We start from the raw sequence: 13949 nt of genomic DNA, 5'->3' as shown, positions 1-13949 counted from the left end.
CAGCCATAAAAGGTGCACAGACACCAAAGCGGAAACACACAGAGATGAAAGTGAATTCTAGAATCTCTGCAGTTCTGTAGTGTACTCTAACATGATGGATTCTGAAGGAGGCTATCGGAAATGAACTCTGTTTGGCAAAAATGCATAAACCTTATGGTTCTGAGACTATTTGTTTTCTTTCTGTTCCAACAAATCAGCTGACCCTAGAGGAAAGTGTGACAAGCCTTAAGAATAAGCAGCCTTACTTAGCTTTTTGCCAAAAGCAAGCCTTTCCTTGAAAAAAGTCCCTCTAAGGGAACATTAGTTATAACTTTGGAACGAATAGTGAATGATGAGTCCAAAAGATTATTCACACAAAATGTTTGTATGACTTGAGGAGAGGTCAAAGGATGGGGCCAAAATACACACACACACACACACACTTTAAAACTATAATACATAGTGATGACTAACCACACCTAATATAATCTCAATTATACCATCCATACATAGAAACTACTTGAACTTGAACACCAAAAACCCACACAACAAAAATAACATTCTAGCCTTGTACGTGTTGCCCATAATAGGTCCAGTGTTGTCACGACAATGTGAAATAAGTTGAACTCCGGTTCAGATAGTTTTGCTTCAGTTACTTATGAAGGTAAGAATTTATATTCCAGATATGTGTATATTGACCCTGTCTCGCGTTCAGAGTGTATTTACAATTTGTCTTTATAAGTCATACTTACTGTCACCATATATTTCATTAAGCTACAGTTAGCGTGTTACTTTACATTTGGACGTTTTCACGACTTTGAGTGTGTCCCATCCCAAATGGCACCCTGTTCCCTATATAGTGCACTACTTTTGACCAGGGCCCACAGGACCAATAGGGCTCTGGTCAAAAGTAGTGTGTTATATAGGGAATAGGGTGCCATTTGGGACAAGACCTTGGAGCGTGTATTCATCTCTTAGGGACTGAACTGTGCTTTTGATATTAAACAGTCTCGCAGTCTAAAATAAAAACCCTTAACTCTTATTTTTTCTTTCTTAAACTGCACGCCAAGGCTCCTTAAGTATGACTATTCCTCCAGTTGGGCTTGATTCAGGGGAAAAGAATGTCAAATCTCAACAGTTTTGCATTTTTTTTTATCTTCACAATAAATCAAGGTTGTAAGTAAACCATACATCACGCGGTACCTAATGTAACTTTGCCTGTTCGGTTAGAGTGAGAGTTCTCAAGTATTTTTGCTAGAAACTTCCAAATTAACGATTGTGTCTACGTGTCTTATCTCGTCTCTTGACAACGTCAATTCTACTACCGTAAATCCAGATCCAGAACATTGCTAATAACAATATACAGATAGGAGGTGAATGTTCTAGGTTGACCATTGGGCCTTTTCATAACTCCTACACTGACATCTATGCCACTCCACCAACTGTAAATCAAAGATAGGAACAGGTTTATAAAACAGAGATGGTTAATGCAATATACCAAATATGCAGGATCCTGCGAAAATTGCCAGATTGCATTTTCTTGAGAAGGGTGTGTGTGTGTGTGTGTGTGTGTGTGTGTGTGTGTGTGTGTGTGTGTGTGTGTGTGTGTGTGTGTGTGTGTGTGTGTGTGTGTGTGTATGCCTATATATGTGTGTGTAAACACCAACTACACTCATCATAAGTGAAAATGATCACATAGACTTGAGGTTACATTACTTAACTTGAACCAGGAAATAGCCAATAAAACAAATCACTCAATTAAACTAAAATATCCACCAGACACACCCCTTAATTACAGTTTTATAGTGTTTCAACATCTAGGCTTAGTTAGTTAATCAAAACAGTCAGTTGTGTGAACCAGTCACGAGGTCTCATACTAGGGTTGGGCCGAAAAATATGATAAAAATTGAATATCGTGATATTGGACATTGACGATATATCGTGAAGAGCAAGACAATCCTCAATTTGAACTTTACAAATCAAAACTGTGCAGTTTGATCAGTTAGGCTGTCTAAATGAATTAACTAAGTCTTATTTTTTCACCATACAAAGATTATTTAACCTGACTAGAACAAAAACAGCACAGGTTGGAATGATTTACTCATTAACTGCGCAAAATGACTGTATCGGATATTTTCGATATCTGAAGTAGCATATCATAGAAGATGTCTCTCCAAATATCATCCAACCCCATCTCCTACAGCAGAGTATAATCTGTACTCCCTGTAGTGTTAGTAGCTTCATCACCACTACTGGAATCTATGAGAATGACAAGTCCACAGGCTTTGTCATTTTACTGTTTAAAAAAAATGTGTTTGTACAGAAAAACTGTTTCCATAGAAAAACTGAAAAACACTTTCTCACTTGGTTTCTAGCAACTTTGTGGCTTATTTCAGTACCCACACTGTATTTTCAGTGGTTCCATTTTCCAGTCTTCAGCTAAATACGCTGCTCAAATGAATGTGGTGAGAATTTGAAACTAATGCTAAATAGAGCACATGAGTATTCCAGGAATGTGTCAGTCCATGAACCTTTGTGTGGTGGTCATGCTGACCAATCTGTGGGAAACATAATGTATATTTGGCGCAAAAAGCCTATGTTCCTAAATGGGAAATAATAATTTTGTTTTACTCATACTCAACTACAAAATGCATTGGCTGTATAAAGCCTGCATAAAGTTCAGACAATAGTGTTTCAGTCATTTACTAATATTACCATCAGTTACATTTGAAATGTTAGTCCTTCTCTGTTTAAAGAGCCAAACATTCTGCAAATACAGTTTTTCGCCCCATATGTCTAAACACATTTGATACCCGCCCTGAATACTTACCCATGTTAGATGTTAAAATGGCAAACTAGCTTCGTTGACTATTGTATGATAACAATATATTTGAAACGAGATAATGAAATATTATTTTTGCAATAACTTCGTAATAACGTTCATAAGGATGGGAAAGAAGGTTATCATATCATCAATATAGATTTTTGATAAATGATGTTAACTCCGAGGGCAACCGTGCGTAATTGCATCGTTGGATGTTTTGCTTAACACCACAACAAGGACCTGGAGATATTTCCAGCTCCAAATAGCCAAAAGTCGTTGCAATTAAAACACTTATATCTAATTAGGCCAAAAGCCTTGAGGGAGCCCGACATAAAAACGACGTTCACTGGACAGAGAATGTCCAATTGACTCCCTAATGAATTTAATGCCAAAGCTCCAAACAACCTGCGCCTCATTAACTTGAGTAGGATACAACGGGAGGCCGGGCAGAGAAGCTTCAGAGCTGCAGATAGATCAATAGTTTTGCAAAGAGGACTTCAACTCAAGTGGCTTTCATTTAACTGATGCGTTATTTTTTGGGCCATTCTTTTGCAGCATCTCTGTCTGAGGAGCTGTCTCACACCCCGCCTTTTCCCTGCACGTCTCGGTGCTGTGCCCGCGAGGAGACGGTGATGGGTTCTTAAGTCATCTAACATGAAGTCTGGGGTGATAAGAGGACTTCAATTACAACCCCGGGCCCGCGCGAAGAAGCCCTGTCCGTTTATTATTCATCACCGACAAGGTTCACGCGCCGATAAAGCGATGACCAGATTAAAATAACGTGCATTTTTAGAAAACCAAGCACAGTGCACCATGAGAAAGAAAAGCGGTTGTTTATGTCTTTAGAGTGATTTTAAAATATAATTGAGCTTCTTGGAAATCAATTACATATTTAAATTGTTGTAATAAGAATCTGAAAAGAGCAGCATCGGGCCTTTTGCTTTTTTTCTGAATTAGGCATTATTAATTTAACATGGGCTTCATAAAACGACAAGAGCAAATAGGCTAAAATTAAACAGGCCCCAAACATAGTCTTGAATAATTATGTAATACAACATTTTTAAAAATCTCAAAGGGTCTTATGATTTCAAAGAAAATAATAGGCCTATAGTCTTGTTATCGTGCGTGCTAAAACTTGAAACCATTCTAGGCCGAATTGTTCTCCGTTCTTAAATTATTTGACAATTGCATGAAATGGGTCAAATATGGAAGTAATATGATGTTAAATTGGCCGATAGAATATTAGGGAAATTATTATGGGAAAATGTTATGGGAAAACACTAAATCACATTTCGGTGAGGGGAAGGTTGTTGCCCTTAATCCGATATCCGAGGGAAATTACTGGATGTAATTTTAACTATTCAGGCCTATAATCTATTGTCACTATATACCAAGATGAAATCACTAGGCACAACTAACCGCATTTCTTTTAAAACAAGTGAATAGGTTAGAGGTTTAAAACGTGAACAACTTCTAGCCTATTAGAAAGGAGAGAAAAAAAGACTGAAAATCAGGAAAACAAAATGGTATGGTATTTCGTAGAAAAAGAAACACTAATATTAGCAATATTGTACACTCACTGAACATTCGATTGATCTCGTTAACCTGATTATCACACACCGTGTTGAACCCGCAGCCTCGCGCAGCCTGGAGACACGCGCTTTCTAATAAAAATGAGTCTTTCTTGTTTCTTGACGCATAAATGTCACAAAACATCAGTCAAAAATTGCTTGTATACATGAATTAGCAATTCACTACAAATATGCAAATGCACGAATAGTCCAATAATGCATAAATACAATAACTATAAAGCATTTAAAAAACGTATTGGCTACATTGTCATAAGAGATTAAAACATTAGTACTAATGTTTATAAAGTAATATCAAGCCTCATTAACTGCCATAGAAAAACAAAAGGGTTCCAAATTGATGCCTTTCAGACATGAAAGAGAGCAAAAAAATAAACACTTCCCTTGCCAAACATGCAGGTATCCAGCATCACTCAATGCTCAACATATTCTCCTTCTAAATATTTCCATTTTATATTAAGCACGTGCACACCTGGGGAAAAAAAGCTAGGTCAAGGCAAAAGAGACACAGCTGTCTTTAAAACGTATTATATATGCTTCGTAGAAAAGTGCACAAAGTGTGTATACGAAAAGGAACCGTTTATCTTCCTATATCACGACCTGGGAGCAGAGGCTCTGCGCGCAGGATGTTGGAGAGCGAAAGTGTGCCTCTCGTGCAAGAGTTCCCTGTCGGAGAGGGCTCTGATTGGCTGGTTGCACTGACAGCTCCGCTGTTGATTGCAGGAGGAGAAGCCCGACCCCTTTCACTCTTCTAGGGGACCATTCATAAACTACACAAGTCCAGCTCGCACAGCTGAGTGTCGACAACAGTGGGGCAAGGTAGGAGAATAACGCGTAGTTTTCACGTGCAACGGAACGGACAAGGAGAGATGAGTTGGCACGACCAGAGCTTTATCCTTTAGGGTCTGCAGGCGCGAGGACACGGACGGTATTATACTGTACACTGAGCCCACCCCATTCTGGGGATGTCTTACTGCATATGACTTGGACTGATATTTAGTAGCCTATTACGTTGCATCCCGATCTGTTTCCTTCCGATACTGTCTGACGTCCATCCGCTGTGAACGCAAAAAAAGTTCAATTATATATTTTTTCCATTGCTTGGGGAAGAGCGTTTCGCCTCTGGCTTTACCGGTAAGCATTGGATCCGTCAACGTACTGCGACTCGCCGGTGTACAGCCCGGACCTCTGCCCAAACATGATCGCGACGCAGGCAAAGCTGGTCTACCAGCTCAACAAATATTACAGCGAGAGATGCCAAACTCGAAAAGCGGCCATTGCAAAGACTATCCGGGAGGTGTGTAAGGTGGTTTCGGACGTCCTGAAGGAGGTCGAGGTGCAGGAACCCCGGTTCATCTCCTCTCTCAGCGAGATAGAGGCGCGCTTCGAGGGGATGGAGGTCATAGCCCCCAACGAGTTCGAGGTGGTCCTCTACCTCAACCAGATGGGAGTGTTCAACTTTGTTGACGACGGTTCTCTGCCCGGCTGCGCCGTACTGAAGCTGAGCGACGGCCGCAAAAGGAGCATGTCTCTCTGGGTCGAGTTCATCACCGCCTCGGGCTACCTTTCCGCCCGGAAGATCCGCTCAAGGTTTCAGACTCTGGTGGCGCAAGCGGTGGATAAGTGTAGCTACCGTGACGTGGTTAAAATGGTAGCAGACACCAGTGAGGTAAAACTAAGGATCCGGGAGAGATACGTGGTTCAGATCACCCCTGCATTCAAGTGCACAGGGATCTGGCCTAGGAGCGCTGCCCAGTGGCCCATGCCCCATATCCCCTGGCCTGGTCCTAACAGGGTGGCCGAGGTCAAGGCCGAGGGCTTTAACCTGCTCTCCAAAGAGTGCTACTCGTTGACCGGGAAACAGAGCTCGGCTGAGAGCGACGCCTGGGTCTTGCAGTTCAGCGAGGCCGAGAATAGGCTCCTGATGGCGGGATGCAGGAAGAGATGCCTGTCGGTCCTGAAGACTCTCCGTGACCGTCATCTCGAGCTACCCGGTCAGCCGCTCCAGAGCTATCACATGAAGACCCTACTGCTGTACGAGTGCGAGAAACACCCGAGAGAGACCGACTGGGACGAGTCCTGCCTCGGGGACCGAATCAACGGAATTCTGCTGCAGCTCATCTCTTGTTTGCAGTGCCGCAGATGCCCCCATTATTTCTTACCAAATTTGGACCTGTTTCAGGGGAAGCCCCACTCGGCCCTGGAAGCTGCCGCAAAGCAGACGTGGAGACTGGCGAGGGAAATCCTCACTAATGCGAAAAGTTTGGACAAATTATAAACTGTCGAACTGTCTGATTGTGATACTATTGCTATTTAGGGCCGAAGTGACGTTGAGATCACTTCAGAGTGGAGGAAAACGTCATGATATTGGTTTCTTCGAGCAATGTGAAACAATTGAGAACCTAAAAACAAGCAAACAAAAAAAAACTTTTACAATGGAGTGAAATGGGACATTGCCATGCAGAGAGAGAACGTGAAGGTACATTTTAAGCTAAATGTAATAGTTTGTTGTTTTGTTTTAAATGTTTTCACAAAGTGAAGAAATGTTTATTTAAAATTATATGCACAAAATCTTTAAGTGAAAGAATAAAAATGTAGCGTGCCAAGTTCAAATTTTTCATTATGTGACCTTAAACTGAAATGTTAATAAAACTAAGCAAATTACATTACAACTTGGCCTTGTGTTTGTTTACATGTTTTGAAAACTGGGATTGTTTAGGAAGAGTCATACAATGTAATTTATATTTACTTTATAAAGAGGATCGTGGAATCAATTCCTGTGCGAAAAACTGAATTCATGTGTGTAAAAAAGGAATGTTCAAACTTAATAATAATACATTTACATTTAGCAAATCTTGGACCTAGATTAATTTGATACAAAATACGAGTTTTGCATTATTATGCATATACAATACCATACATTAATTTGCGTCTTGGAATAATTAATATACCACACTATAATTGAGTTCAATTTGATGCAAATTGTTTTAACAAAAGAATAACGTCTATTTAGTTGACAGTTTGATGTCGATAGGCTATATGGCTGCAAAGATCATATTTAAACACACCGGTATGCATATCTGTTATTATTGTGAATTAACTATTGGGTAGATAGGCTATAATTCGGCGAAAAATTGCACAAGGATAAGGAGAAACACAACAACCACTTGTAGTAGGCCCATTCACCAGAATAGACCACTGCTAAATTCAGGTTAATTAATTTGCCGTTTCAATAGGAAAAAGTTTATGCATGAAAATCTAAAATGTTGATTAATGAACGTATCTGCTACTGTTTTTATAACTAGATTATGATTATAACTATTATTGTTGTTATTGCCAATAACCCAGGGCACAGGCTGCTGCAAAAAGATACAACTGTCACTCAATGACTAGCCAGGGAAAGTCAGGGCCCATTTCTTAACGAGACCTCATTCATATTGCTCTCGCTACGGGCGACTAAATACCACGCAGGTATATTGCTTAGTACAATAGGCTATGCATTAGCAGAACCTATTTGGCCTATTACTGAACTGTTGAATACTAATCGAAAGAGGATATTTTGTAATTAATTTTAATTACTATAGCCTGTTATTTCGGATATTCAAAGGAGTCACATAGGCTACATTCCAAAGGTGTCGAAGAAAAGAAATTCAAGTCATTTCATGGTTTGATTCTCAACAAAACTTACCACAACATAAGCCATTGGCCAACACAGCATTCCTGATTCCTGTGCTTTATTTCACGAACAACTGAAAGACCGAAGGAAGAAGAACAGGCTTTTCTCTCTATATCAGGCACAAAGTCTATCGCAAATCATAATAGAAACGTACTTTTCAAATGTTCGCTTGTGATGCTTCTGCAGACTCTGAGGCCTTTGTGTATCGAATCTGCACAGAAAACACCCGTTTTCAGAGAGACCTGATATTGTCAATGACGTAGCCCACTAAACCAATGCAATTCAAGCACGAGTGAAGCTATAGCTTCATGTTCACCTTCACTATGCTCATACACACACCACATAACACCATTATAGCCTATAAGGTTGTTATAAACTCAATTATAGCGATTATTGAGTCTCTATTTGCATTTTGATTATTAGATCATAATTTGACTTGATGATGATCGCAGAAGTCGAGGCTGCTTACAGTCGTCATGCAATAGCCTAAAGGCTTAGTCTACGCATGTTCATGGTTGGAGTTATTTACTCAATTCTTATAAAGGCTTTATAAAGCAATTAGGCTGTAGAAAAGCATGAATTGGAGGTGCTGGGGTGCTAGGGTCAGGGAAGGACTGGGAGAAATGCCTGAGCCATTTTGAAAGCTCGTTTTACAGAATGACGGGAGGGCCTGCTTTGGATCAATGGAAGTTAAAGCCCCTCTCTTACCTTTGGATCGATCGTCTTAAAGCTGGCCTCTTCTTCATCCACCTCGAAGTAGAGTTCAGACGCGGTGATGGACAGTGTTCCTTTCACCACCACGGCCGGGGCGACCAGCTGAGCGCTAGTGCTCATGTTTACAGGGCCTAGGAGACAGACAGGGCCCAACAACGGCACGGGCCAGAAAGCAAACATTAGCGCGCTTTACAAAAATCACCCCCTTCCCCTCCTCGAGAAAACAGAGAGAGCAACAGCGTGTAAAAGTAAACATATAAACTCAAGGGCACACACTGACTTTGATGGCTCTTTTTGTCTCCGTGAAAAGACCATAACAATATAGTAAAGGCCACATATGCATTTTTAATGAGGGAAAATATTTGCTCTAGGCTATGGGTCGGTTGTATAGGCATATCTATCAGAAGCAAGGTCAAGAAGAAAAATAAATATAATTCTCAATTGTATTATTTCTATAGCCTAAAACTGCATGCAACTGCATTATGTAACTGCAATTTAAATTAGGAATGCAATTTACATTGTACAATTATTATTAGCATTATTATTAGACCTAATTTCCTTGCTAGATCGATTTAGATATAATATGACGTATTGATAAGAACTGGTACCAGAATCACCATGATCTGAACAGTTCCTCTTTGTACTTAGACTACAGGCAGGGAAAGGTGGTTTGACCCGCTGAGTAAAATAAAATATCAGCATCTGCGTAACCCAAGACAGACCAGCCTTGTCAAAAAATAGAATCAGCTGTCAATCAGGCCCCATTGATTGCGGGCTGGTGCTTCGTCTGTTTAATCTCTCATCAATCTTAATTTATGCCAGTATGACAACGAGAAAGCCGCTCCGGGGAGCAACGCGTAAGCTCTTACGGCTCTGGCCCCGCTCTCCACGTGTGCAGAAGCATTGTATTTGCAGATGTGCAGCGCGGCAGAAAAGGGCTTCAGAGCCCGGCTTGATTTCCCCAAAGCACCCACGTCTTTCAGAAACGAATGGCTATGGAATAAACAGATATGTTCATTTGTTGCCGTCTCCCCCTCTCTCCCCCCGTAGCCCTCAGAGCATTGTAAGCATTAGCATGTAATCCGGGGGTGAAATAACATTTTTCAATCACTGCCATGGAGACATTCAATTACACCTGGTGTTGTTCAGACAGACAGCTGCCTGTACTGGGACGCTGCGTCCTGTCTGTCTGTCTTGTCAGAGGAGTATGAGACCCACATGACAATTTCCACTTCATTTCAGAATCCATGTCACTTTATTAGGCATGGGATCTCCCCTTAATCCTATTGTCATCGTGGGCGTTGTGTTTTTATATAATTGCGCTCTGAGCGCATTTATATTAGGCTACAGTGGGTGAACATGTTATAGTGGAAAGCCATGATGTGGGGATATTGAGGATTATATAGGATGCAATCCGATTAGTAACATAACTAATAGGCCTTTAGGATTTCCAAGTATAGGGAACTACATTAACATAAATAAGGGTGTGAGATAATGGATTTAAAGTGGATAAGAAATTGGACAGCAACGTCATTTTATGTGTTTGAGTCTTGTTAACCGCAAGGCCTACAGTCGTTTTGATCTAGGCCTATACTATTTATTCTACATGGATTCATATAGGAAAACTGCACATTTAGAGCAGTCATAAACAACTAAAGACACAGAAAATGTTTTAGGTCCATAGTGCTATTCTAAAATGTGAAAATAATAGCGGTTAGCTAAAAGCCGCGCGCAGTGCACCTATACACTATGCCCAATCATAAAATAGGCCTTCATGGGATGCATGCTGTCAAAATATCGCACTTGTCATGGGGACAAATTTAACATTTAACATAAAGTAAGTCAGAGGAAGGCTTCAAAATAGAAATGGACGTCGGGGCCAAAACATCTAAACAAAATGCACAGTTCACTTCTTCAATTATAGGCGTATTCTCAACCTCTCAATTATTAAAACAATAAAATAATTACTGTGTCAAAAGCTAACTATGAATCATATTACACAAGCTTGTTGGTAGAGTCGAGGCTCAGCGAAGATGCAAACCCAGAGCGATCACAGAAGCATAATGAGAGAGACTTCAGGGGTAATGGGAGGCGCTGGGGGGGGGTGATCCCCCCTTATTAACCGTTCGGGAGCCCCGTTACCCTGCATGCGTGCCTCAAAGTACCCCTACCAGCACCCACACGCGTTAGCAATGGAGACGGTTTAAAGGCGGGAGGAGGAGGATTCAACTAACGTGCGTTCCCAGCCCCCTCTTGTTGATGCGCGCTGGGACATGAAACGGATGAGCTGCATGCGTTACCTGTTAGGTTCTCCAATTCCTTCTCCTCCAAGGATGATAGAGTGTCATCGTCGCCATCCAACAATATCTCACTCTCAGAGTTCTGATTTCCCAGTGCATGACTTCTGATGGACTGTTTGCCTTTGAGGATATCTTCCTCCGGAGCTGAAAGAAGAAAACTATTTTAAACAGCCATCCATGCGTAATTGTGTTTTTACCAAGTTACTTTTCTGTACAGAGGTTAGTATCCTATCAAAAAACGTTTGAAATATATAGACAAAAAATACGCTGCTATTCTAGGCTATATACAGATTTCATCTTAAATATATCACGGAAAATGCATGGCTATATAACCTATTAATATTGTAGCATGTTTAATTTATCAATAATTCGTACTATGAAAGTAAGGTGAATATTCAAATGTCAATATAAACATTTGTTGAGTTGTCTATTTTGTCATAAATATCTTTCAATTATTTAGGCTGTCTTGACGTTTTGCATTGCATTTCAGAATGGATTTGGAATTAAATTGGTCAAAAGTATTTTAAGATTTGACAAAATAGCATGAATAAGTCTGATAAAAATGGAATGATGCTATAATAATGATATAAAGCAATAGTTTTATAACTCAAGGGCACATTCAGATACAAAATGGATCTAATGCTAATATATATGCTTCTTAGTACAATGAAAAAACTCCATGCCAAAAATAACATCAACATAAAGATGCTGCAAGCTGATCATCAAAACTAGTTTATAAAACCATGATAGAAAACTGGCAACAATTTTAAGTGAAACTGTATGCAATTTTCATACATTATTTTAAAATGTGTCAAGTTATTATTGAGCCATAAACACAGCTGGAACACTAGCGATGACTCTTGGGAGCCTTCGGGGTTATTGTGAACATGAAAGGTTACGTTTACAAATCAGACTCTCATCTTATCTCAGAAAGCTATTTTCCAATGGCGGTGTACCAACGCAGGCTAGCTATACCCACATGGCAGCGGGAGTGAGGTTACAATGTCAAAGCGCGAAATTGTATCGACTTGGCTTTATTGTATTACTTGAATGGTACTAATCTAATAGTCCAAATCCAATTGTTTAATTTAATTGATACCCAGGCAATAACGTGTATTTCAGTGCATTTCAAATGCAGATATACAACATTGTATGTAAAGTATCATATTTTCTGATAAGAAAATATACAATTATTTGTTAAAACCCCAATTTGCCTGTGCTATACCTTATAAGTCATCAAAACTACAAATATTTCTGGTCAAACCCAATATCCAGAAACATGAGCCAAACATATTACAACAAAGCAAAAGAGCCTCCAAAGCTTTCTGCATTCCTTTTATGATTTCAACTTAACATGACTTGAGGTTCCAAAAATATTTAAGACAGCCCTTGGTGTGTGTGTGTGTGTGTGTATGAAAGAGAGAGAGAGAGAGTTAGAGAGAGTGTGTGTGTTACACTCAACATGGTTTCTATCCACTCCACTCCAAAACCACTGGACAGCGACCCAGTGGCCCCTCCAATCTCTCTGAGCAGCATCACCTGACGGGGTTAGACCCTAAGATAATTTGCATTTTTCTCAACATCACAAACAAATCCACAGCCGCTTTATACTATAATATATTGACTCCAAAACAGTTAGGAGAGAGAGAGAGCTGCATTTCCTGACAAAATGTAAAAAATATAAAACAATTAGAGAGTGTCATTTCCCCAAATTTGAAACCGTTTTTCAAGGTTTCAAAGACCTCACTGATGAGAATAGGCTACCCGTCCTGTTGGGGGACGGCGCAGAGAGCTGTGGGTTGGCAGCGCACTACATTGCTGCCTGCCATAAGATGAGGGACAGTGTCTGACAGACCAACCAACCTGCACATGTCCTCTATATTGTTATTGTTCAATGGTTATTTTGACCCTTGGTTATTGTTGTTACTGTTGTCCTGTTGACAATATTGATTATTATTATTTTAATTACGTTAATAGTGTAAATATCCAAAGTAAGCTTTGGCAATATGTACATTGTTACGTCATGCCAATAAAGCAAATTGAACTGAATTGAATTGAATTGAGAGAGAGAGAGCTGGGAGAGAGAGAGCAGAGTGAGAGAGAGCTGAGAGAGAGGGAGCTGAGAGAGAGAGAGAGAGCTGAGAGAGAGAGCTGGAAGAGAGAGAGCTGGAAGTGAGAGAGGGAGCTGAGAGAGAGAGAGCTGAGAGAGAGAGAGCTGAGAGAGAAATGAGAGAGGGGGAGCTGAGAGAGGGGGAGCTGCGAGAGAGGGAGCTGAGAGAGAGCTGAAAGAGAGGGAGCTGAGAGAGATTTCACTTTTGTTTACTATCTACTTCACTTGCTTTGGCAATGTTAACATACGTTTCCCATGCCAATAAAACCCTTAAATTGAAATTGAAATTGAATTGAGAGAGAGCTGAGAGAGAGGGAGCTGAGAGAGAGGAAGCTGAGAGAGAGAGAGAGAGAGTCTAAGAGAGCTGAGAAATCTCTTGTCACGGAAAATATGCACCTCGCTGATATTTAGACTGGTCTTCCTGTAATTAAGTCTCCCCCGAGGATTCTTTAGTTAGCGGCACTGAAATTACTACCAGCTCTCTAATACATCCCACATGCTACAATAGTATAGTATATTCACACCATGCAAGTGGACTGACTGGACAGACCGATGGGCCGAGGCTACTTTCTCTGACAGGAGACTGAGATGAAAAAGGCAGACATGTGTATTTGAACTTCTGTACATTCCGCCATAAACATGCTCACTAAGTCTCACCCTGGGAAGACCACAACACTCAACACACTAGCATATGGTTGTGGAAGTGTCTTGAGTTGTGTCACAACTAAGAAGGAAACACTACTTTGACTACTACTGC

The 13949-nt window shown here is 40.4% G+C and overlaps 2 protein-coding genes across 6 annotated transcripts in view; one reads left to right on the top strand and one right to left on the bottom strand.

Moving 5' to 3' along the window:
* lrba (LPS responsive beige-like anchor protein) overlaps positions 1-13949 on the bottom strand; it is a 290109-nt gene that overhangs the window by 108972 nt on the left and 167188 nt on the right. For all 5 annotated transcript variants that reach the window (XM_045208535.1, XM_045208534.1, XM_045208539.1 and 2 more), the window contains 2 exons: positions 11083-11226; positions 8777-8913 (listed from right to left, as the gene is read on the bottom strand). In XM_045208535.1, the coding sequence (XP_045064470.1) occupies positions 8777-8913; positions 11083-11226 (281 nt within the window). The remainder of the gene's footprint in view (positions 1-8776; positions 8914-11082; positions 11227-13949) is intronic.
* On the top strand, positions 5148-7068 carry mab21l2 (mab-21-like 2). The gene has a single exon (XM_041843297.2). It carries the CDS (start codon positions 5591-5593, stop codon positions 6668-6670), a length of 1080 nt encoding a protein of 359 aa, XP_041699231.1. The 5' UTR covers positions 5148-5590; the 3' UTR covers positions 6671-7068.

The sequence above is a fragment of the Coregonus clupeaformis genome, chromosome 3 (assembly GCF_020615455.1).
Source record: "Coregonus clupeaformis isolate EN_2021a chromosome 3, ASM2061545v1, whole genome shotgun sequence".
Classification (NCBI taxonomy): Eukaryota; Metazoa; Chordata; class Actinopteri; order Salmoniformes; family Salmonidae; genus Coregonus; species Coregonus clupeaformis.
This window is presented reverse-complemented; position numbering and strand designations above follow the sequence as displayed.